At 37.6% G+C, this 25,174-nt stretch overlaps 1 protein-coding gene across 3 annotated transcripts in view; it reads left to right on the top strand.

Moving 5' to 3' along the window:
- LOC101746244 (obscurin) overlaps positions 1–25,174 on the top strand; it is a 124,064-nt gene that overhangs the window by 62,220 nt on the left and 36,670 nt on the right. For 2 of the 3 annotated variants that reach the window (XM_062668513.1, XM_038010894.2), the window contains exons 2-24: positions 762–854; positions 1,850–2,152; positions 2,984–3,137; positions 3,837–5,102; positions 5,444–6,343; positions 6,635–6,883; positions 7,422–7,563; positions 7,827–8,017; positions 9,115–9,236; positions 10,531–10,666; positions 12,257–12,307; positions 13,940–14,117; positions 15,208–15,385; positions 15,743–15,933; positions 17,304–17,459; positions 17,977–18,097; positions 18,599–18,759; positions 20,108–20,283; positions 20,867–21,035; positions 21,749–21,867; positions 22,357–23,586; positions 23,715–23,816; positions 24,011–24,832. In XM_062668513.1, coding sequence (XP_062524497.1) covers positions 5,066–5,102; positions 5,444–6,343; positions 6,635–6,883; positions 7,422–7,563; positions 7,827–8,017; positions 9,115–9,236; positions 10,531–10,666; positions 12,257–12,307; positions 13,940–14,117; positions 15,208–15,385; positions 15,743–15,933; positions 17,304–17,459; positions 17,977–18,097; positions 18,599–18,759; positions 20,108–20,283; positions 20,867–21,035; positions 21,749–21,867; positions 22,357–23,586; positions 23,715–23,816; positions 24,011–24,832 — 5,431 coding nt within the window. In that variant the 5' untranslated portion in view covers positions 762–854; positions 1,850–2,152; positions 2,984–3,137; positions 3,837–5,065. The remainder of the gene's footprint in view (positions 1–761; positions 855–1,849; positions 2,153–2,983; positions 3,138–3,836; positions 5,103–5,443; positions 6,344–6,634; positions 6,884–7,421; positions 7,564–7,826; positions 8,018–9,114; positions 9,237–10,530; positions 10,667–12,256; positions 12,308–13,939; positions 14,118–15,207; positions 15,386–15,742; positions 15,934–17,303; positions 17,460–17,976; positions 18,098–18,598; positions 18,760–20,107; positions 20,284–20,866; positions 21,036–21,748; positions 21,868–22,356; positions 23,587–23,714; positions 23,817–24,010; positions 24,833–25,174) is intronic. The other variant, XM_038010883.2, reaches the window with a different exon arrangement.

Here is a 25,174-nt window from a genome sequence, read left to right as displayed (position 1 = left end):
AACTTTGTTTGATGAAAGGTCTATTTACGGATTCTTTCAGCGGATTGTCGCATTTTTACGAGTATAACGAATCAAAAGAATTCAGTTTTAGATAATTTAATTTTAGTATCGATGCGAAGAGAAGGTTAACGCTCTTGATCAAGGTCATTACGAAAATAAACATCATCCTTGGCGCGGTATTGTTATACATTAAATATATGTAACACACATAAAAAAAACATGTCTACATTAAATATAAATTGGAACGTTTCAAAATTATGTAATTTGAAACAATTTAGGTATCCAGAATTTTATTTGTTGCTGGCTGCAAATCATCTTTTCTTTTTATTTCACATTTGATAGGTACTTACTTTTAGTTAACTCGTAGATATTTTCTTGTTTTTGGAAAAAAAAATATACATTTATTACTGGTGATAGGACGTCTCATGAGTCCGCACGGGTAGGTACCACCGCCCTGCCTATTTCTACCGTGAAGCAGTAATGCGTTTCGGTTTGAAGGGCGGGGCAGCCGTTGTAACTATACTGAGACCTTAGAGCTTATATCTCATGGTAGGTGGCGCATTTACGTTGTAGATGTCTATGGACTCCAGTAACAACTTAACACCAGGTGGGCAGTGAGCTCGTCCACCCATTTAAAAATAAATTAAAAAGATACACAAATTATAGTCGTTTTTAATTTTTGACTAGATCATGTTTTAAAAATCACACCAGAACCGAACTTCTCTTGTCAGAATTGGGTTTTAGTAAATGTTAACTTACAGGATCTAGCAGACAGTCTCGGCGACGATAAGGGTATAACTGAACATCTAAAGCTTCCGATACAAAGGATCAACGACTACCAGCTTCTTCTGAAGGTAAATTCGCCATGAGATATAGAATTATATAATTTTAGACTTTTTGGCAACAGCATGAGCTTTATGATAGATAAGGGATGGATCAGACAGGTCGGTGTTGAACCTAAGATACGATTATGATGACTTAAATTTTAGTTGAACCGCTACATGGCACCATTTATTGAATACAGCTGGTTTTTGGTTGTTACAGACACCAAAACCCACTTTGATATTTGACGTAAAAGCCTTTGTTTTATTAGTCTGTTTACAGTGACTTTGTTTAAAAATCTTCTTTATTAAGGCGATGTAAGAACGAGTTTTTTTTTAAATATTCAGTGAATAAAAAATAGTAAGAGAGAATTTATCATGTGCAGTTAACTAAATATCATATTTTACCCGTTTGATTTGTTACTGTTTGCCTTAGCTTTCTTTACTCATGCTCGTCTTCTTTTTCTTTGTCTCCACCTTATCCCACTAAGTGGAGTCGGCACAGCCAAATTTTCTATTCCATTCTCCTCTATCCATTGTCGTCTCAGCACTCACTCCTCTCTCGCTCTCATATCGTCATTCACACACTCCATCCATGTCTTCTTTGGTCGAACTCTTCTTCCCTCTACCTTTTTTTTTTATTGCTTCTGTAGGCAGACGAGTATACGGCCCACCTGATGGTGAGTGGTTACCGTCGCCCATGGACTTCAGCAATGCCAGGGGCAGAGCCAAGCCGCTGCCTACCGCTTAATACTCTCCACAAGCCTCGTTTGAAGAAGGACATGTCATAGCGCTCGGGAAACACCGTGGAGGGGAGCTCATTCCATAGCCGGATGGTACGTGGCAAACCTTGCACTACCATTTCCATACATCAAGTCACATGCATCTCCTCTCTATGCATCACCTGTCTATACCACGCTAACCGTCCGCTCTTTAATTTGTCAATGACCGGGACTACTTTCACACCTCCTCTGATATACAGTACTCATTCCTGATCGTGTAATCAACAATTGCACCATTTTATTCAGGAACTAGTGAAGTATTCGAGACGTCTCGGCGAAGACTGTAACGACCTCCAGAAGGCTCTAGAACTATTTCTTGGCGTTCCGAATCGCGCCACTGACAACAAATTCTTAGCCTCCATCGAAGGATTTAGAGGCAACATCTATAAACTAGGAAGACTTCTCACCCACGACTGGTTTACCGTCACCGACCAGGAAGGCAGGACCAAGGATCGGTATCTTTTCCTCTTCAAAGCGAGGATCTTGGTCTGCAAAGTCAAGAGGATATCTCAGGACAGATCTGTCTTCGTTCTAAAGGATATCATCAAGGTAGTTTTATAAGTTTTTACTTCGATTTCTCACTACGCAATGCTATTCATTTCTCTATATGTAAAGATGCGTTCAGTACGTATTTACTTTGAACGACTGGATTATTCTTGATGTGGGTGAAGTCAATAAAATCGCTAGCTCGCTAGCATTTTTGCCAGAAAGCGATATTTTTAGATATAGCAATATCATATTGATTCCAGGTTCTTTGCGGGACTTTCTTCATTTCCCTTCGACAATTATCACAACAATTATCGTTTAAGTTCCCTTAAAAATATTTCTTCTAGTTCTTTACTAATATTATTATTCTTTAAATTAGATTATTATTAGATACTAGATTAAATTAAAACAGCAACTATTCTAAATAAAGTATGACCGATTCTCGAAATAGAACGCATTAAAAAACATCCATTTGAAATTTGGAGTTACTCCAATGAAGTTTCAGCTTACAAAATAAGTTGGGCGTTTTGACATTGTCACTACTGACCTATAATATAAATAATGATTCGTAATTTGAAATGAAAAGAAATAGTTTAAGTTTTCAAACTTTTATTACAATGGAAACTAGTAATAGAGAAAATAACATTTCAATGACGCCCATGTCTAGTATAACTGAATCATTAATTACCTAAAAGCCATAGGATATAATTAACAATGAGCAATTGACTGCTAGGTTTATATTTGGAAGTCTTCATTACATCAGTGAATCTTCGACAATGTGATGCCTCTAAATCTAAAATTCGGCCATAATTGTGGCAAATATTGAATTCTTTTAATTTTCTTTCTACTGCTGTTTATATAGTTATATTTTCAATTGTTACCCCTGTGTCTTAGCTCCCCGAAGTCGAAGTGAAGGAAGTGACCGGAGAACCATTGAAGTTCGAACTTCGCCAGAAAAATCCACCGCTTGATTTGATCGTCGGTGCTCACAAGGAGCACGTGAAGAATACTTGGTTGGCTGAAATCAACAAACACGCTTCGGACATCGGTAAATATTGGGTTACACTAATGGCCACGCGCACTCGTACCATGCAACAACGATATCGTGAAAGATCCAGTTTTAAGTTCAAACTAATTAGAACTATGGCACCAAGTAATAAAGTCACAAATCTCGAAAACATTATGGGCCTGTAAATCATATCGTTTGCGTGACGTGCGTGATGATAAACTTACTTTAACAACTGTCCCAACGCAATGCCACTAAAATGTATCATTTATGGGCTCAAAACTCGGCTTTACTTTCGTAATTGGATGAAAAAGGATTTTGTAATTGTGTGTTGTTTTAAATTGAAACGAAATCATGTCGAACCATATTACGTGGAGTAAAGTAAGGAACGCGCACTCTAAAACAAGACGTATGATCTACGTACATCATACAAGGTATATCTAGTGGAACTAAATCAAAGTTTCATAATCATTTCATCAAACTTTCCGAAATGGACTCAGATTTAGATTTCAATAATCTTTCTCGCCCCCACTTACCCGTGAGGGCAACTTAGTGTCTAAAAATAACGAAAATTTTACTACTTTGTTTCTTTTGAAGATTAAAACAAGATATTCTTTAAAAAAGGCATTTACTTGTCTTATTTTATTTATTTGCTTTCATATCTAGGCTTAATTTTTCAATCAAAAATATGGATAATATAAATAGACATGTTGAGATAAAACACGTTAATACCTTTTGCAGTTGCCCTTGCGGAACACGCAGCAGATGACCTTCAAGTTCTTCAGGCCGTAGAAACCAAAGAAACTGCGGAAGAGAAGAAGAAGAAGCGCGAACATACAGAAGAGGTTATCGTTAAAGCAGAGCAAGAGGTGAAAGAGAAACGATCCCGCACCGAAGACATTGAAGTCACCCAGGTTTCGGTTAAAGAAGAAACTTCCCAGCAAGTAAAAGTCAAAAGAAAAGCATCTGTTGAGAGCACAGTTGCTACTAAAATCTCCAAATCAGAAGTCGTAGAAGTATTCTCTCTTAACGAGAACCAGGAATCTGTCGTTAGCGCAATCGACACTGAAGTGAGAAGTGACGTCACAACTGATTTAGAAACTAAATCATCAGTGACTGTAAGCGCTCTGAACGCCGAGACTGAACCTGTTACATCACAATTGGAAAGTCAACAAACTTTGAAAACTGAGCATACAGAAGCAAAAGTAGAAGAACAAATTGTTCAAGCGTCTCAAACGACTGAAGAATATGTTGAAAAATCAATAAAAACTACTAAGCAATCATCTGTAGTTGAAACGACAGAATCATTTCAAGAGATAAGATCTCTCGAACAAGACTCTACAAAAATCTCAACAGAAGATAGAATTACAGTTCGAGAAGAAGAAGAACCAATCCACGCCATTCAAGAGTGTACAAACACACAAGAGAGATCAGACGAGTCATTTGAAACTGTTAAACAAATCCCTGAAATATCAAAAGAAACAGCGGAGAACGAAATATTAGAAACAACAAAAGAATCATCTGAAACTGTTATTCAAGTTTCAGAATCTCTTAGTGAAACTGTTTCTGAAACTGTGATAGCTGTTTCCGAAACTGAAGAAACGTTGCAAACGTTTGAACAGAAAGATTCTACAACTCCCCCAGCAGACCAGATAGCGACCGCTGTTTTAAAGCCTACTACAGCTGAGGCAATAGAAGAAAGTGTGCAAAGACAACAGACTTTGCAAGAAGTTAAATTAGAAGAACCCATTAGTGAGACTGCTTCAGCCCTAAATCAAGAAACAAAAATCATAGAAATATCTGAACAAAAATCTGAACAGACTGTCAATTTCGAGAGCGTAGCTAAAGAATCCAAAGAATTTGAACTAAACGCTACTGAAGAAGTTAAAAAATTAGTTGGAAAGGCACACGAGGAAAGCGCTTCTGCAGGCGGTCAAACTGTAACCACAGAGGAGATTGGTGACGACGAGATGTCGAGGTATAGCCGCAGTTCGCGGATATCTGGAGGTACAGTTTTTATTTATTTATTTCTTAGATTGGTGCGCGATCTCACAGCCCACCTGGTGTTAAGTAGTTACCAGAGCCCATAGACATCTACAACGCAAATGACGCCACCCACCTTGAGATATAAGTTCTAAGGTCTCATCATAGTTACAACGGCTGCCCAACCCTTCAAATCGAAACGCATTACTGCTTCATGGCAGAAATAAGCAGGGCACCTACCCGTACGGACTCATAAGACGTCCTACCACCAGTAATTACACAAATTATAATTTTGTTTTTTACTTATAATTTTTGATAAGCATTACCCTAGATAAAAATGAAACGTTTTATTTATTTTTACAAAGCAGAGTACTCCAGCAGCGCTAGAAAATCATCTACTGGTGGACGATATGAGTCCTCTACTTATGACAGCACTGGTCTATCATCATATTCACGACGCGAGAGCGGATCACGTCTCGAAAGTGCGAGATATGAAACTGGCGGATCTACTGAAGGCGGAGTCTCCTCGCGCTACGAATCTAAGTACTCGAGCTCATCAAAGATAGAAGGAGGTTCCAAATATGGCATTGAGTCTAGCTATGAAAGCAAAGTAGACGGATCCAAATACGGAATTGATTATGATTCCAGCAGCAAACGCAATAGTATTGCTTCTAAATATGGGGTCGAAGCTGAAACGAACAGCAAAATTGATGGCATTGCATCAAAATATGCCATCGAGTCAGAAACTACAAGCAAAATTGACAGCATTGCTAATAAATACGGAATTGATACCGAAAAAGCAAGCAAGATTGATGGAACCGCATCTAAATATGGAGTAGAATCAGAAACCACAAGCAAAATTGATAGTATTGCTTCTAAATATAGGAAAGAATCCGAGGGCTCCATCAAAGTTGATATGGTTTCGTCTAAGTATGGCGTGGAATCTGAAACGTCTAGTAAAATTGACAGTATTGCATCAAAGTATGGCATTGAATCAAAATACGAAGCTGAAGGACGTTCATCTAAATATAGCTCTCAAATCAGTTATGACGGCAATAAGGTTGACGGTGTATCTACAAAGTTAGAAAGTAGTTTCGAGAGTTCTAGCAATGGAGGCTCAGTCTACGAGAGCAAATATTCTAAGCGAGCCATTTCCAACGGCGTACATTCTGAAGAGTCTGAATTACAGAGGTCTATTTCCAAGTCTGAAGCTCAGGATGGAAGACCAGTGTTCTCAAAAACTCTCGAAGGCCAAAACATCGAGCGTAAGTATGCGGAGGTAGAACTATAACACTTCTTACTAGCAGTAGATCCACTTATAGTGCTTGTACATACGCTTGTAGTACATTAACTTACACGACACATTATGCTAACGATGCTTTTACCTTCACATGCAAACAGGGCTCGTACGGTACACAGAACACATCACAACACGTCACTGTTGAATTACAAATCTTGTCCGAAAGTGAATAATTACTTAAAGTTTTCTACAATAAACGATAACATCATCTAAGTACACCCGTACGAGCTCCCCTAACAATAATCTGAATCCTCAGCTGGTGAGAACGCGGTCTTCGAATGCGTTCTACGTGAGTCGTCGGATTTGGTGAATGTGACCTGGCTCAAGGACAACAAGCCGATTACCGATCGGCTCATGGACCGTTGCTCCATATCATATGATCCAGACGGCAGCCACCGCCTTGAACTGAAACATTGCAGAGAAGATGACTCTGGAGTTTATACAGCCCGAGCTGAAAACGTCAAAGGAAACGCCCATTGCACAGCTCAGTTAGTCGTCCACGAGTGTGAGTCTAACTTACTACTTCGTCACTTTGAGCTTAGGGTGAGATAAATAGAATAGTTGGATCAGATGAAACGCTTTATGTAAATTCAATGACAATAGAACTCTGAGTCTCATAATGTTTCTTTTGGTTCACATTCAAACTCACCCTAGCTCGAAAATAATTATTATTTCTTTTCAGTATTATTTTTACTATTTTTATTAAACAAACAAAGTTATTTCGTGCATGAGTCATCGCGATTTCATCGAATAAAACATTGTAAAGCGGATAACACGTAGTTTATGTGTACGCAATCTAAGTTTCTTTATAGATGTAATAAATTTGCACTTAGTTATTTTTGAGCACTTGTCCGCACTTATTTTCTCTAAAGCTTGAAGCTATCAATGCATAAGATATCGACAATTAATGCTTTCTTTTCCCTAATATTAAAACTGAAAACGAATATTCATATGAACAATTTTGTTAATTGTTCCATTTACAAATCTATTCAAGTAGGTATCGTTCATTGTATAGCTTTAAAGATTTTGAAAATTCATTATAGTGACGCCGGAAGAAAGAAAGCAGAGGAATGCTCTAAACGCTCCGTACTTCTTAGTAGCCTTGAAGGACACTGAGATCATGGAAAATACCTACTTGCGTTTCATGATCAGAGTCAAGGGCAATCCCAACCCAGAAGTTAAGTTGTAAGTTTTAATTTCCCTTAGAATGGCTTTGGTTTAAAAAATATCACAATATAATCAGTCAAGTAACTTTTAGGTCTTATAAGGATCGCATAGGCACTTTTTTTTTTCTCTCAAAAGTATAGCCTTGATATAGGATAAAAGTTTAATTTATAAATTTTAACTTTACTTTTGACCGCTTTAGAATCTTGGCCAATCCTTTAGATAGAAACGCTATTTCGCGCAAGGACATGCAATATGCTCTACATTTCTGTCCGTTTTGTTAGCTACCGCGACGACAAAGAGATCGTGGCGAAGTCGGATACGGACCGTATCTCCATCATCACGACCCGCGCCGACCGTGGCTGCTACGAACTGGTGATCCCAGACGTGACTCCAGCCGATGCGGGCAAATACTCCTGCAGGGCTATGAATATTTACGGCGACGTCGTTTCCGAAGCTAAAGTTACCGTTGTTGGTGAGTAGTCCGATAGCCACACAACATGTTTCTACTATAAGGTACAGGATTGCATTGGTGACATTTTTAAGTAGCGCAGAAGTGGTTATCATATTTTTGACCGCTATAGCTATAATATAATACTGAATAGTACTACTAAACAGAATGCTTTTGGATTGAAGATTAAGAAAATGGTTTAAATTAACTTGTACATAAAAGAAACTATTTTCTAAACAAGATTTTATTGGTAGCACTTAGAAAGTTATCGTTTAATATAAGTTTTAGTTATAGTTCAATAATTATAAAATAAAATTAAGCAATTCATCAGAATCTTGGCCAATCCTTCAGATTAACGAGGAGTTCCCTAGTCAGGACCCAACCCTGATTACGGCAACCACGTCATGACAAAACTTAAAATAGACCTTCATGATTAAATGCCTACGCAAAACTTCATTATTAGCGTTCAAAAGGTTCCATCATCGAACTGAACGATATATCCAATCAACTTCGTAGGGTAATAGGCAGTGGTTCTAATTTAGCTCGCAAAATTTGACCCAAATAAATACACAACATACAACCGTGTTTAGACAAAAAATCCTTATTAATATAAGAAAAGAAAAAAACTACATTTCGTATCGTGAACCTAATTTCTATTGATGATTTTGAAGTGGGTAAATAAGACCAACATTGAAAGTATTTCGTCCGCTATTCTGTATGTAGACTAATGTGAGGATCATTGGTGGAACTTGGTTTGTAATTTCAAGCAAATGTGTGTAATCGTATCTAAGGAAAAATAATATATCTTTATTTGCTAACCATACATTTTTTTTTTATTGCTTAGATAGGTGGACGATCTCACAGCCCACCTGATGTTAAGTGGTTACTGGAGCTCATGGACATCTACAACGTAAATGCGCCACCCATCTTGAGATATAAGTTCTAAGGTCTCAACCATAGTTACAACGACTGCCCCACCCTTCAAACCGAAACGCATTACTGCTTCACGGCAGAAATAGGCGGGGTGGTGGTACCTACCCGCGCGGACTCACAAGTGGTCCTACCACCAGTAAGTATGATACCATTTGGATTAGAGCTCTTAAAGATTTGTGATTTTCCAGATGACAAAAACATATTTGGTGAACTGCTTCCTGGTGGTGATGGTCTGCTGGCTAAAGGCGAGAAGCCAGCTTTCACGTGGAAGAAAGATGGACAGCCCTACGATCCTGAAGAACGATTCAAGGTAAATACTACTACTCATCAAGCACTCCGCTAGTATATGTCATCCAATCCATCGTTGAAAGTTTAACAGGTTAAGGACCGCGATTTTTTGCGATTTTGGCCAAAAGTAATTAAATGCATATGGATAAAGAATTACTCAAATAAGCTATTCTTGCTTTTAGTTTTTTGATTATACAATCGTATTGTCGAATGGTCCCCTTTCAATATGTTATAGCTACTAGCCTAGATGAGCCATGGGGGTCCGCGTTTTTTACATATTCAATGAGTTGCGGTGGTCCCAAGGGACCGCTAATTTTCTTTTGGCAAAGTAATAGTATCCACCCACAGGGACCTTAACCTGTTAATAGATGAGTTGACATTGATTCAATGGTTTCTACAAAGAGAAATAATGAAAAAAGAGTAAAAACAAATAAAATAAAATTCGTAATAGAATATCAATAGCTATCCTTACGAAAAGGTTTTACCATCTTGTTAGTTCCATGCGGTTGCCAAGAAATCACGCAGTCTGGCTTAAAGGCTATCCGACCTCCATAACTTTCGGTAAATATATATGGGTAGCGGAATTACCAATCCAATATCCAGACATTGAATCGTTACAAGTAACAACGGATGAAGTCGTCAGCTCTTATCGCTACGACGAAAATCCATAGATTAATTGAGGCCGTCAGCGAAAATTTGGCCTAAACTTACCATAGTTAATATGGAGGCAAATAGATTTGAAATTTCATGAATTTGAATTTGAGTATGCAAAAAAGCAATACGCGCAAAAAAACAGTTTACAAAGTTATCTCTTATTTATGGGTGAAGCTATGGATAGGTCGGTTTTGCATCTAAATTTAATATATTTAAAATAAATTCCAATATACGTCCTATAAGCTTGAATATAAGAATAATTTACTGGTGGTAGGACCTCATATGAGTCCGCATGGATAGGTACCACCACCGCGCCTATTTAATTCAATTCAAATTCAAATTCAAAATCATTTATTTCAACTTAGATGTCAGTATGACACACTTGTTGAATGTCAAAATACAAATAACAATGTTAACTCTACCATTTCTGCCGTGAAGCAGTAATGGGTTTCGGCTTGAAGGGTGGGGCAGTCGTTGCAACTATACTGAGACCATTACAACCTATACCTCAAGGTGGGTGGCGCATTTACGTTGTAAATGTCTATGGGCTCCAGTAACCACTTAACACCAGGTGGGCTGTGAGCTCGTCCACCCATCTAAGCAATAAAAATAAATAAATAAAATTGGGTTTTTGCGCTGATGGCCTCAATTAACCTTCGCAGGTTCTTCTTGGTGACGACGAAGACTCCCTGGCGCTGGTGTTCCAGCACGTGAAGCCGGAGGATGCTGGGTTGTACACGTGTGTGGCTAAGACCAGTACAGGAAATATATCTTGCTCAGCCGAGCTTACTGTTCAAGGTATGATAGTTTAAATAAACAAATAATAATAATCGAATAATTGTAACCTTTTCAAAACTACATAAAAGAAGCGTGTATTCAAAAATTTGCACTAATAAAAAAAGAATTAATGGAACCTTATCAAATTAATTTTATCAGTATGGGGAACAATCCTATTAATACATGCAATAGATATATTAGCATCACGCAGACTTAGACCAATAATTTATTTTAGATTTCTTTTTAATGGACCGATTGAAACTAATATCATTTCGCACGATACATTCTCGAAGACTGCACATAATACTGTTGAAATAATTAAAGAGTAGATATAAATTTTCGAATAATAATTTGATGACTACGTTAAAATCTAACTATGTACCTATATTCGAACATTTTTCTCACTTAGCAAAGGCCTTACATATTGTAGTAGCCATGAAGCGCTACGATGGACATTTGATATTATAAAAAATAACTTTGTTAATAATTTTCGATGTAAAAACAATTACTTCTTAATGTTAAAAAAAATACTTAATTAAACAGAAATGCTCGCTTAGAACGAAATGATTCGAACAAAAAACAAAGACACACTCAATCACTCGTAATTAGATTCAGATCACTGAGTTAGTACAGTTAGCTCATACTCATGTTGTATATGTGTACAATCCTATATTTTATCAAGAAAACTATTATGGTGTTTGTCTATCCAAACAATCCAAAGAATATTATGATTAAAATCATTACAAAATTATCTTCTATGTCGTATTCAAAATACTTTATTTTCAAAAGCGAGTTAAAATAATACAATGATTGGAATCTCCTTTTAAGCGTGCAAGCCTGTACTAGGAGACTCTACTCTTCCATAAAAGCACGTAATAATTTTTTTTATTACCCTTGTAGGCAGACGAGCATACGGCCCACCTGATGGTGAGTGGTTACCGTCGCCCATGGAGTTCAGCAATGATAGGGACAGAGCCAAGCCGCTGCCTACCGCTAAAGCATATGTATATACAACAATATTACAAGTTATATACTACAATCTATATATCAATACGTGAAGCAAAAACTTTGTATCCCTTTTTACGAAAATTGCGCGGACGGAAGAGTATGAAAATCTGCACACTTATAGAGAATATAGAGAAGAAGTGCACAATGCTAATATTTTGTTTAAATAATGCATGAAAAATACATTAAATCAATAAAGAAAACATTACACACACTACATACCATGTATTTGACGCACACACGCATGCATACTAGGTATTTATTGTCAAACTTTTGTTCTTGACGTCTGTTGTCAAATTGAGAATAGATTAAATATTGTTTGTCTTTGTTAATATTTTTTATAGTGGTGAAATTTGTAATTATAGAAGTTTAAAATACAATCATAATAGTGTACAAACTTACAACTCCCATTAATTATAGTCGAATTTCGACTACTGCGGGACCTCTAGTATTAATAATTATATATAACAAATGTGTGTGTGTGTGATTGTGTGAGTGTGGGCGCGTGTGCGTATCTGTGTAATCGTAGCGTTACATGGTAATTTGTGAAGCCTCCATGTGAATAGTATGTTTGCACTAAAGACTGACCGCCGGGTTTTTGATCAGATGTCACGGGCGGCAGTACCGACCTGTACTTCTCGCGCCATCACTTTCTAGGTATCTTGCCTCCTTGTCAACGTGTCTTTAATGAGTCCTTGAAATTGCACCTTATAAGGTTATAACCAGTTGAAACTAGTTTTTTTAATAGCAAGCAAAAATAGATAGGATAAGCATTAAGCCAACCTCGGTATACTAAGCCCTCTTTATGGCCACTGTTGGCAGATGAGCATATGGCCCATTTGATGCTGTGTGAGCATGGTCATCGTTCATGGACGTCAGCATATCTAAGCCTCTGCCGGCAACGATATACTGCTTTAGCCGAAGACGCGTCTGACTTGCACAGAATTCTAAATGGCTCCGAGCTTATAGTTCATTTCTTTGCTTTTTTTTTGTTGCTTAGATGGTGGACGAGCTCACAGCCCACCTGGTGTTAAGTGGTTACTGGAACCCATAGACATCTACAACGTAAATGCGTCACCCGCCTTGAGATATAAGTTACAACGGCTGCCCCACCCTTCAAACCGAAACGCATTACTGCTTCACAGCAGAAATAGGCAGGGTGGTGGTACCTATCTGTGCGGACTCACAAAAGGTGTCATCAGTAAAATATTAAGTAATTACACGGTAACTAATTTGTTTAAATAATCAATTAAAAACTTCGCAAGGCTTGTAACTGTATCAATGAGCGAATGGGAGTTTATAAGATTCCTTAAAACTGTTGCTTGCGCGATTAAGGTTTATGTTAAATTATCTTAAGCTCAATTATAGCTAAATTCATATTTATGAGATTCAATAATTACACGTTGACACTGACAATAGATGTTCGTTCGTTGGTTTCTAGTTGTCGATGTTGTTCGGCTTTAATATTTGGCTATCGTTCGCTTCAAGGCTTATGAAATGCACGTAGAGAAACACGCATCGTCATAGCAATATATCAATGAACCATGCATTTTGAACTGTATTTAGATGTAACCTATTTAAGGTGAATGTCGCTATTCTGCAAAACGTTTGCAGTATATAAAATGTATAAAAACCTAAAAGAAATTGCTCATCTAAAAGAAAAGAAAGTGCTCTGAGGCATTGTTTGAGATGATTCCATCATCTCGTTTTTACCATCGCACCGCCCGCCATCGGTGTAGAGTTCATCCATATTACCTGGAGCCACTGCGGTCATCCACAGTGCGTTTCTAGATATCTTTTTTGGCCACGTACCATCCGGCTTTGGAATGAGCTCCCCTCCACGGTGCTCCCCGATCGCTATGACATGTCCTTCTTCAATCGAGAATTGTGGAGAGTACTTCACGGTAGGCAGCGGCTTGGCTCGGTCCCTGGCATTGCTGAAGTCCATGGGCGACTGTGACCACTCACCATCCGGTGGGCCAGGTGTTCGTCTGCCTACAGGGGCAATAAAAAAAATATTTTACTATAAATTTTCAATCCTCTTATTCCACTAAATAACATAATATGTACATATTTTTGGAGCCAATTATTTGGTTTGAGCAGACAGGACATGTCATTAAAACTCTTAAGTTACTCACGCCGCTACCTCAACGTAAAGACTATTATATAATAGAAAATTAAGGGCTAGTACTTAAATACAATTAAAACTGCTGGGTCTTTAATTTCAAGCGTGTTATTTGTTGGATACAAATATTTTACCAAAACCTCAAAGAAGACGTTCAAATAAAGGTGCCGTGAACGAACTTCACCGGGAGCCAGAGAAGCCGACCCTGGTGATCGAGCATCGGGACGCTATCGTCTCGATGGGCGCCTCGGCCATGCTGGAGCTACAATGCAAGGGCTTCCCGAAGCCGAGTGTCGTGTTCAAGCATGACGGGAAGGTGGTGGAACCAGACACCAGACATAAGTAAGTACACCGTAAAGTGTCCTTTGAAATTTCATTCCTAATTAAGACTTCACAGTAGATAAAAGGCTTTCATAATCTACCACTCAGTTTGGTGTATCACTAAAATCTTGTAATAATATCAGGCTGGTCGTGAGATCAATATAATGCTGTAAAAATCAGTAACACTCTTTTATATTTGGCGAAGATCGGAAGTCGGGTGAGAGAGTCCAAGGGGAGTCCTGGTTGAGTAGGGCCCTAAAAACATCGTAGGGCCCGCGGTCTGCTTCCGACATCTGCGGACTGGAAAGTCTCACATACCTCGCGTGCCCCCGAGGTGACAACACCTCGTATGAGGTTCGACCCCCTATCCGAAAAAAGGTTTTTTATAGAGATGAGTCAGATTTATTAGAACAGACCCGAGTATTAGGTATTTTCCGAGATTAGGCTGCACCTAATTCTGGGCTATCTCACTCAGTTACACGTTGCAACGTATCTCACAATCCCTAAATGCCTAATCCTAATCGTTCAAATAATGATCCAACGATCACATTAGTCAAATCCTAATAACGAAATCAGAACTTGAGATTAGGAATAGGCAGATTGAGATTGCTTGCCACGTAAAGTATTGGTTGTGAATGAGATTAGGAAGACCATGTGGATTAGGTATTTGGATTAGGTATCTCTTAAGATTAGGAACAGGTAGACCTATATTAGTATCTGATTTACCTAGTACCACCCATCTCTAGTGTTTTAGAACAAAAAAAAACCTGAAGAAACTATTCAGACTAACTAAGTCTGAATAGTTTATTCAGGTTTTTTTTTATTGCTTACATGGGTGGACGAGCTCACAGCCCACCTGGTGTTAAGTGGTTACTGGAGCCCATAGACATCGACAACGTAAATGCACCACACACCTTAAGATATAAGTTCTAAGGTCTCATTACAACGGCTGCTCGCCCTTCAAATCGAAACGCATTACTGCTTCACGGCAGAAATAGGCGGGGCGGTGGTACCTACCCGTGCAGACTCAGAAAAGGTTCTACCACCAGGTTTCAGCAACCAGATTTAAATTTGTTTCACTGATAAATCTCTCTTATTAATTGTTGACCAGGTTCTTGTACGAGGATGAAGAGAGCATGTCTCTTGTGATAAAGAACGTGACGTCAGCAGATGCCGGAGAGTACCAGGTGACGGCCAGCAATGAGCTCGGTGAAGACACTTCCACCATGAACCTAGTGGTGAAGGCGCCGCCGAAATTTAAGAAGAAGATCGAAAATCAAACCTGCATGGTAACACGTGGCTGTTTATTTGCTTTAAAAAAATCTGGGTTTTTGGATCTTGTATAAATAGTTTGGAGATGATTAACGACGAAAGGAAAAATCTTCCACCGAACTGGTAATATTACTCGGTAGACTGACGGTCCGAATATTGTTGTTCGGAACTTGTATATATGCAAGCTTATCTTGAAAATGTCGTAAGCGCGATTCAGCCTATCTATTAAAAAAACCGCATCAAAATCCGTTGCGTAGTTTTAAAGATTTAAGCATACATATAGGGATATAGGGACAGAGAAAGCGACTTTGTTTATACTATGTAGTGATGTTTTGTTCGCCCAAAACTAACAATGATAATGAACCCCTACCCAGGTCGGCACGACTCACACCGTCATAATAGAAGTGGAAGGAACACCTTCACCAGACCTGACATTCTACAAGGACGGAACTGAAATCAAGAGCTCTGAACGCATACAAATCGTTAAAGAGAGTGAGGAAATATACAAGATCACAATTAAAGATGCCAAGTTGACCGACACTGGATCGTATTCTGTAGTAGCTAAGTATGTTTTTTTATTATACACATTCATAGTTTGATTCCATTTTGCTCCCTGATTCGAATATGTCATTTTAAAGATGTACCGTACCTTTCTTTTAAAACAAAAACTAAATCATAATTCGACTTTGTACTCAGTTTTGTTAAGATATTTTAGACAGTTTTAATAAGAACTGTGAAATTATTAAACTAAACAAACTCATGATTTTGTGTCACGGTAGCACTGAACTATCCATAATCAACCATTCTTAAATAGTTAATCTAGACAACATTTCACAGAAAGAAAAGGAAAACTAAAAGATGTATTTCAAATATATCATTAAAAAGTAGCTGACAGATTTTATCTTGTCGATGTTTCAACCAATCTATCATATTTTGAAAAACGTTTTGTACATTTTCCGACCAACTCTTCCTCCACTTACACATTACCAACCATTACATTCAACATTACCACCCCCATCACTTATTTCCATAGGATTCTCATTCAACCTACGAATATTTAAAAGAAATTAGTTTTTTTTTGAAGTGAAAACTTCTTTAGAATCGTTGTGATTTCAAACCGGATGCAACGGAAAAAACGACAGGTAAGAGCACAAATACAAAAATGTGTAGGATGAAGCCAGCAAAGAATGAGACAGAAATATACATACTATTTAATACAGCGCCATCTGTGAGATTTTTTAATACTAACGTGTGTATGAAAGCTCTTGTAGTGAATTTTAATTTAGGATTATACGTGAAATTAAAATATCAATTCACAGAGGGCGCTACCTTACAATTATTTACTAATGACAAAATTTTACATATACTTAAGACGTTTAGGATAATTGTATTTTAATTTTGGAAGGTTTCACTTCTACCACGTGTGAATTGCACACATATTTTTTTTTTTATATTTAAAAACGTATTTATTTAATTTTAAGCTATGTCAAACAATTAGACAAAATACGTATTCTAATTTTTTATAAAAAAAGAAACAGTATAACATGGAGTTATGTATACGGGGCAGAGCAAAAGGCTTTTTAAAACGAAACTACAGAACTACCGTTCAAGGCAGAAGATAGTTTAAGACTGTTTTATTCATAAATATATTGTGCTCATATACTATCTTACAAACAAGAGGTGCTTATCTTATTCTATTTCTGGGTATGGAATAGAAGGAACATTACATTTGTTATCTCATCCTAATTACCAAAGTTAAACAATGGTGTTGTTATTAACGTTATCTGGTTACAAAGCGGCTATTGTGTAGTAGGCTGATTATGGCTACATAACTATGGACAATTAAATAATTATAAATGATCAATGAGTGCCAAACATTAACTTAGTTTTTTTTTTGTTAGCACATCTAATATAACATCTTTGGTCTGTTTTCAGGAACGAAGTGAACCAATGCTCTGAGTTCTGGCAATGGCACGTGACGTCACCGCCCCGACTCGTGAAGAAGCTGGGCGGCTCCAAGGTCGTCGACGAGAAGGAGACAGTCACTTTCAGCATCGAAACCGAAGCTGAACCGGCACCGACTGTCAAATGGTAAGAAAATCGTTTGAAATATTAAGTGATTGAGGATTTTGTTATGGTATTGTAGAATACTTAACGATGAAGGCAATATCTTCTACCGAGCGGATGATATTGCTCGGTAGACCGACGATCCAAATGTTGTTGCTCGGAACTTGTATAAAATATTTTTTATTGGTTAGATAGGCGGACGAACTCACAGCCCACCTGGTGTTAAGTGGCTACTGGAGCGCATAGAGATCTACAATGTAAATGCGCCACCCACCTTGAGATATAAGTTCTAAGGTCTCAAGTATAGTTACAACGGCTGCCCCACCCTTCAAACCGAAACGCATTACTGCTACATGGCAGAAATAGGCAGGAATATATATATGCACGCTGGTGTGGAAAATGTCGTAAGCGAGATTCAGAAATCTGTCAAGTATCTTGTATTGTACGATGGCTACCGCCACAATATGACAGAGGCGGAGTAGAATCAACATGAAAAAATATTGATGAAAATGTCAACAAATTAGTTATTGATTTCTTTCAGGTTCAAGAATAAGACGGAATTGACGGAGTCGTCAACGGTGAAAATCTCATCATCCGGGTCGGCTCACTCCCTCGTGATCACGTCTGCCGCAAGGGCTGATGCTGGAGAGTATTCTTGTGAGGTGAGCGATATCCAAAGAGCATTTGAATTCACATTAATCGTATTCAATAATGACATGTCTAAAGTGGTGACGTTGATGTCAAAAATCGACAAATAAATAACTGGGAACAAATCACGTATGTACCTATTGTAGTTTACGTATTGTGGAAAGTATTTCGGTAATATCCTGCAAAGCACCCCACGTTTTTTTTACAGTAAAATCATTTTTTCTTACACTATTTTAATTTAAATTTTCTATTTCTTAGTTGGATTTTTATATAAGCGTATTTTGTTTTTTTTTTTAAACTATTATTTATTTTTAGTTTTTATTATTTCTTTTTTCAATTTTTTTTTTAATATTGATTTGTCATCGGTCCTTAATAAGTATACCAAATTTCGAGTTAATCCAATGTTTTGAAGGGGGTCAAAATCATCTTCAAAGATTCCGTTACATACTAACATACGTCTGAAGCTAATAAAAGCGTATCAAAAACTTACAGATTAATTGTTTGATTACGTTTAGGTCCGTAACGTGCACGGCGAGGCGAGTGACGTCAGCACATTGAACGTCCGCTGCGGTCCGGTGTTCACGGAGCGCCTGCGTGACGTCACGGCCAGCGAGGGTGACGTCAATGTCGAGTTCACGGTCGCCGTTGATGCATTCCCGCAACCCACCATTCGATGGTCAGTACTAGCTTATAAACATTCCTCGACTTAAGTTCCTTAAGTTTTGGCATCAGCAGCACGAAGACACCAGCTGCTGAGAGATGATGATGTAGAACCTTCCTTATGATTGAGATATCCGATAGTGACGAGACAGGGGCTGATAAGGGTAGGTAATCATAGCGCTCAGACATGCGTTAGTTACTGGCATATGGCTTTGAATGAAATAGATGATTCATTAATTGTCTCTTTGTCTTCCTTATATTGTTTCTCAGAATGGTTTCATTTTATATTGAACTATCAGAAACATACCGGTGTTTTCCTAGTTTAGTTTCTTAATTTGGTCTTTGACCAAAGCTTAGGTTTAGCGTTACGACATTTTGACAACTGTCTCCCTCATAGCTATGGAGGGTGAATATAAGGAACACCATCTTGTATAGGGGATAAGTATAAAAAGTGTCCAACTGTAAAGAGCAAGTTATTATTTTTCGAAAATACAGCGAAATAGAATTAGTGGAGGAAGTTTTTTTCTTTTCCTACCTATGCTGATGGCCTTGAGAGGCTATTTCAGCTTCGCCCTAACATGTAGGTGAGCTCACGGGGCTCAAACCGGAGAGTTGCTAACACTGACCCTGGCAAGAGCAGATCGAAGAGAGATCGAAAACGCGACCCTCTGAGAAGATCCGGCGAGAAACTCAGTGGGCTGTGTCTATGGAGAAGTGGAAATGATATGAATATAACAGTTTTAAACAGAGTGAAGCGTGCCCGATTCAAGTGAAGTTTTACAGTTAATGGTGCTCTTTTTAAATTCCTTCTACTTGCTACTGTGGCGTAAACTTTTTAGTATACTGAGATGGTACTCTTTAGCTCTATCCTCCATGCTCATAGCTGAAGCCATAAAGTGTTTAAATCCGTGCGTATTTCCGTTCAGTTCTCATGATAAATATTCAAATCAAATCAAATCAATTTTTTTTTATTCAACATAAATGAAAGTATGTTTTCGTAAGTAAAGTAAGTTTTCGGTAGGCAGCGGCTTGGCTCTGCCCCTGGCATTGCTGAAGTCCATGGGCGACGGTAACCACTCACCATCAGGTGGGCCGTATGCTCGTCTGCCTACAAAGGCAATAAAAAAAAAGTACATACTTGTTGAACGTCAAAAAGAACTACCGCCAATTCACAAAGACTAGCCTCCGTCCTGAGAAGAACTGGCAAGAAACTCAGCGGGCATATCTTTTTTTTAAATATTGGCTTCTTTTTTTTAAATTAGATTCTTTTTTTAAATATTCTTGGATTTTATGCTCTAATCACAGAAAAATAAAATCACTTCATCTATTCATCATTTTTTTAAAAGAGACCCATTTTTATCCAGGTACTTGGGAGACGTGGAGGTCACAGAAAAGAAGTCTGTGTTCACTCGCGTGGATAGCGGCAACACGCACAAGTTGATCCTCAAGGAAGTGTCGGCTGAATATTCCGGACAGTACACATGTAAAGTTTCCAACGAACTGGGGGATGACTCCTGCCAGGCAACTTTCACTGTTAACAGTAAGTTCGATGTCATCTTTTTATTATGTGATATGTTACGTTTACGACTTTTATGTAATTTTTATTAATTTTTTTATTGCTTCGATAGTTGAACGAGCTCACAGCTCACTTGCTGTTAAGTGGTTACCGGAGCCCATAGACAACTACAACGTAAATGGCGCGACCCACCTTGAGACATGAGTTCTAAGGTCTCAGTTTTTACAGTATAACGGCTGCCCCGCCCTTCAGACTGAAATACATTACTGAATCGCAGTAGAAATAGATAGGGTAGTAGTACCTACTCGTGCAGACTCATAAGACGTCCTACCACGAGTGACGTCATTTGTTCCTAAAGGTACTTGGTAATTGGCAAGAAGAACTTGTGCCATAGAGATTCGTTTGTAACTAAGTTTACACAAACGCATCGAATCTAGATGACTTGGAAAATGAAAGACTGTTTACTACTAAGTGATGAAGAGGAAATCGATGATTGAAATATAATCTAAATATATAATTAACTCAGTTAGTTCCCTACAAGTTACATATATTACATAGGTACATCAGTACTATATACCTTCTTAAACCGGTCACTATTACTGTTCAGGAAAACCCCGGTTCACTAAGAGCCTGGTGGATATGACCGTCGACGCAGGTCAGACCCTAAAACTTGATGTGGAAGTTGAGGGCAGCCCGGAACCCAAGGTTCGCTGGTTTAAAGATGGAAAAGAAGTCACTACTGATGCCAGAATTAAAATAGAAAGAGACACTAAGAGGTGGGTACAAACATAAATCTTGATAATTATTTATAGCCGTACTGTGAAGTTTCTGTAATCGGTTTTAACTTTTAACATAAAACTTCAGCTGTCGATATCCATGAAAAACATACTAGGTATGATAGTTATGAGTACTTATCATATCGAGACCATATCGAGGGGTGAAAGGCTGAAAGAAAAGGTGCGATTTAATTTATTTACAGGGGGGCCAATAAATGATTAAAATTTGGAAAAAATATAATGAAAAATAAACTTCAGCTATTTGAATGGTGTAAAAATAATTGATGTTCATTTAAAAGCATCGAATTGTTGATGCTAATATGAAATAAAACAGATCTTAAATACAAAGATAAATGTCACGTGCTAAGCGAAATGTCGCTGAAACTGCACCCCTCAATACAATAAGTTCATTATTTGAAGGAGAGCAAGCACTACATGACTTACAGACATGCTTACACACACTTGAAACTTATCTGTATAAAAAAAAAGTTTTAAAGGATTTTCGCAGATCCGAAACATTTTATAAGATTGATAATACACTATTTTTATATTAAAGTACAAAAATCAAGATCATATTTATTTGAAATTGTAATCACTAGAAATGAAATGGAATGGAACAAAACGAAATAAGATCAAATATTATCGATCAAAAATCAAATAATTACATTTGATTCATGTTTAATTTATTTATAACTACAAAAATATATTTGCAGGCTCGAAAATTATCATCTCACGGTGACATTAGTGAAGGAAGAAGACGGTGGCGAATACGAAGTTAAAGCTGAGAATGAGATGGGAAGCGTGTCATCGAAGAGTACAGTCACAGTCCACAGTGAGTACATCGCAACACAAAACACACTTGCACAAAAACATTTTGAAAACAGATACGATTTGTAGAACTGATGATAGTAGTTTTGATTCCAGCAATACTATAATACACGTATAATACACGTTTTACAAAAGTACACATTACGCTCTGACACATAGCCTCGGTAAGACATCCCCTCGTAAGCAGGTTCTGTTACATACACAGAACTAGCTCCGCTGGAAAACGATTTATGGTAAAGTAATAGTATGACCTAACGTAGACTGCGAACCTTAGATTACCAAAGCACGTTAGTTTTTGTGATGTAGATAATTTTAGATACCAATAGTTTTGGTAGATTTACTTATACATCGAAGCATTCAAGCGACTGAGTGCTGAATCCGTCCATACATAACCACTGAAACCAACCCTTACCATTTCAACTTTTAAAATAATAAATTCGTCCCATTTATGATTAACCAATATTATTGTTTCCATTTTTGTTATGTTCAATAGCGAGGGAAGTCCACTCGAGGATCACTAAGGAAGAAGTGGAAAGTGAAATTGATGCGAAGGCAAAACAACCTTTAGAGGAAGAAGTTGAAAGTTCAATAACGGGGGAAGTTCACTCGAAGATCACTAAGGAACAAATGCAAAGTGAAATCGATGCGAAGGCAAAACAGCCTCTTGAGGAAAAAGTTGAAAGTTCAATAGCGGTGGAAGCTCACTCGAAGATCACTAAGAAAGAAGTGCAAAGTGAAATCGATGCGAAGGCAAAACAGCCTCTAGAGGAAAAAGTTGAAAGTTCAATAGCGGTGGAAGCTCACTCGAAGATCACTAAGAAAGAAGTGCAAAATGAAATCGATGCGAAGGCAAAACAGCCTCTAGAGGAAGAAGTTCAAAGTTCAATAGCGGGGGAAGTTCACTCGAAAATCACTAAGAAAGAAGTGCAAAGTGAAATTGATGCGGAGGCAAAACAGCCTTTAGAAGAAGAAGTTGAAAAAACACAAAAACTTAGTGCAAAAAAAGAAAAATCAGCATCGGAAACAATCGAAGAAAGATCTATTTGGGAGGATGATGATGCCGAAAAAGCTAAAAAACCAATCATTGAAGAATCTGAAGTTCCCAAGCCAAGTAAGGGTCGTAAGTCGCTTTCAGAGCCGGATACAGTGGAAGAGAAATCATTTTGGGATGATGTAGGTGATGACGAAAAACCAAAGAAAGTAACATTCGAAGACACCGATAAACCTGTGAAGAAGAAAGGTAGAAAATCTATCTCAGAAGTCATAGAAGAAAAGTCTATTTGGGATGACGATCGTAAAGAGGAAAATACAAAAAATATTGTTATTGATGAAGTTGAAACTCCACGCCGTGATAAAGCAAATGAATCTGTCACAGAGCCAGAAATATCCGAAGAGAAATCTTTTTGGGATGATAGTGACAGCAAATCATCAAAGAAACCTAAAGTGGCAGAAGTAAACAGTGAAAAAGTCGACAAAGGCTCAAAATCCAGCACTCCGCTTGAAGTAGCTGAGGAAAAAAGCATTTGGGATGAAAACCACAATGAAAAGATCAAGAAACCTATCGTTGAAGAGGTGATCGTTGAAAAGAAAATCGGTGATACAAGCGTCACAAAACCTGAATCAATAGAAGAAGTACCTCTGGATGAAGAACTCAAATCATCCAAACGTAAATCTTTGAAAAAAGAGTCTGTTTCAGAAGAACCATTAAGTGCTGAAGTCGAAGGTATAAAACGCTTAATGCTTTTCTTCAGCCAACAGCTTAGAATGCGAGGACGCCTCGTTTTCGCGTACAACAATTGCATGCTTTTAACCAGTGTTTTTAACAGTTCTATTGTGTGATTTGTTGTTTAGGACGAGTTTTTGAAACAGTAACTACTTTCAAGAAAGGTGACGATGGATCTATCATAATGTCTAAAGTAAGCAGCAGCAGGTCTCATGGTGCTATCGTCACAGGTCAGTATTTGGCTTCCTACCTGTCTTCCTCAGTCTAACTTCATCATTAAAATTACATTAAAACATGTTGCTATTAATTATTTATTCTCACTGTTAAACCTAACGCATTAGTCACAAAGCACGTCTAACATGAAATGTTTTAATCATTTAAAAAGCATAGTTAAATAATATCAATAAACTATTTCAAATGTTAGGTCCCGCTGAAACGCACACTTTACATAAAATGACATCGAGCACTGTTTATTATGAGGACGATGACGAGTTCGAAAGTAGAAAGATTATAAAACCAAATCAGCCACATACAACTTCATTGGAAGTTGAAGAAATAGCCAGCCATAGTTATATGCTGTCGGAAATGGGTCATTTTACCATACCAGATTACATCAGGCGTGGAACTTACGGCATAATTGAAGAGCCTCAAACTGATTCTGATGCGGAAAGTACGAGAGGCATTAAGAATTATAACAACAGAACTGTGTCAATTATGTCCATGTCCGAGGATGAAATGAGCTGGCACAATGAATCTTTATCACGCGAAATTTCCATTGAAGACCTTTCGAAATCTATCTTTGATATTGACGATACTAGAAAAGTTTTCAGTAAAGACTCATATGTACGTCAGTCATCTTTCAAAGAGGACTATTTCACTAATAAAGGTGATGAAGAATCCTTAATTCTCAAAGAAAAATCAGAAAAAGTATTCGAAAACGATATCACAGAGAAACTCATTCACATCTCAAAAGATTTCGACGAAAATGAATTTAAAAATATTAAAAGTAAAGTAGATGATGTTAGAAATAGACTTATTGAAGAGTTAGTCATTGGGCCTGACAGAAAATTAGATAGCTTAACAAAAGACGTAACCGAAATGACCGTAGAAAGAAAACGAAAGGGAGAGGCAAAATTGTTTAGCGTTCAGGAAGAAGCGAATGACCAACAAGTGGACGATCTGTTGAAACGAAGCCAGAGACAGAGAAGCATCCTCGATGATATTCTAAATAAGGAAGACGAAAAAGGTAATTGTGCAAAACGTAAAATACTTGAAACGGACAAAGCAAAAGGGGCTGACATACGATGTAACGCTACGCAATGTCTGTTCGGAGATATAACAACAATATTTTGCTTTAATCCAATATTTGCACGCCATTTTTAGTGGTAACTTGTTATGACTCACCGGATTTGTAAAAAAATTTATTATATTATTTTTCTTTGTTGACATAATCTACGGTATTCAACTTTATATTTCTGACAAGTTATTACTTTACATTGGCAAATTAAATGTCCCGTTAATGTAAGTCCATGTTCTCGACTAATGCTCTGTCGTATGTTTGTTTTAGCGCGCATGCGTAATAACATTC

Source organism: Bombyx mori, chromosome 5 (assembly GCF_030269925.1).
Source record: "Bombyx mori chromosome 5, ASM3026992v2".
NCBI lineage: Eukaryota > Metazoa > Arthropoda > Insecta > Lepidoptera > Bombycidae > Bombyx > Bombyx mori.
The sequence above is the reverse complement of the archived record's forward strand: the minus strand, read 5'-3'. Positions and strand labels throughout refer to the sequence as shown.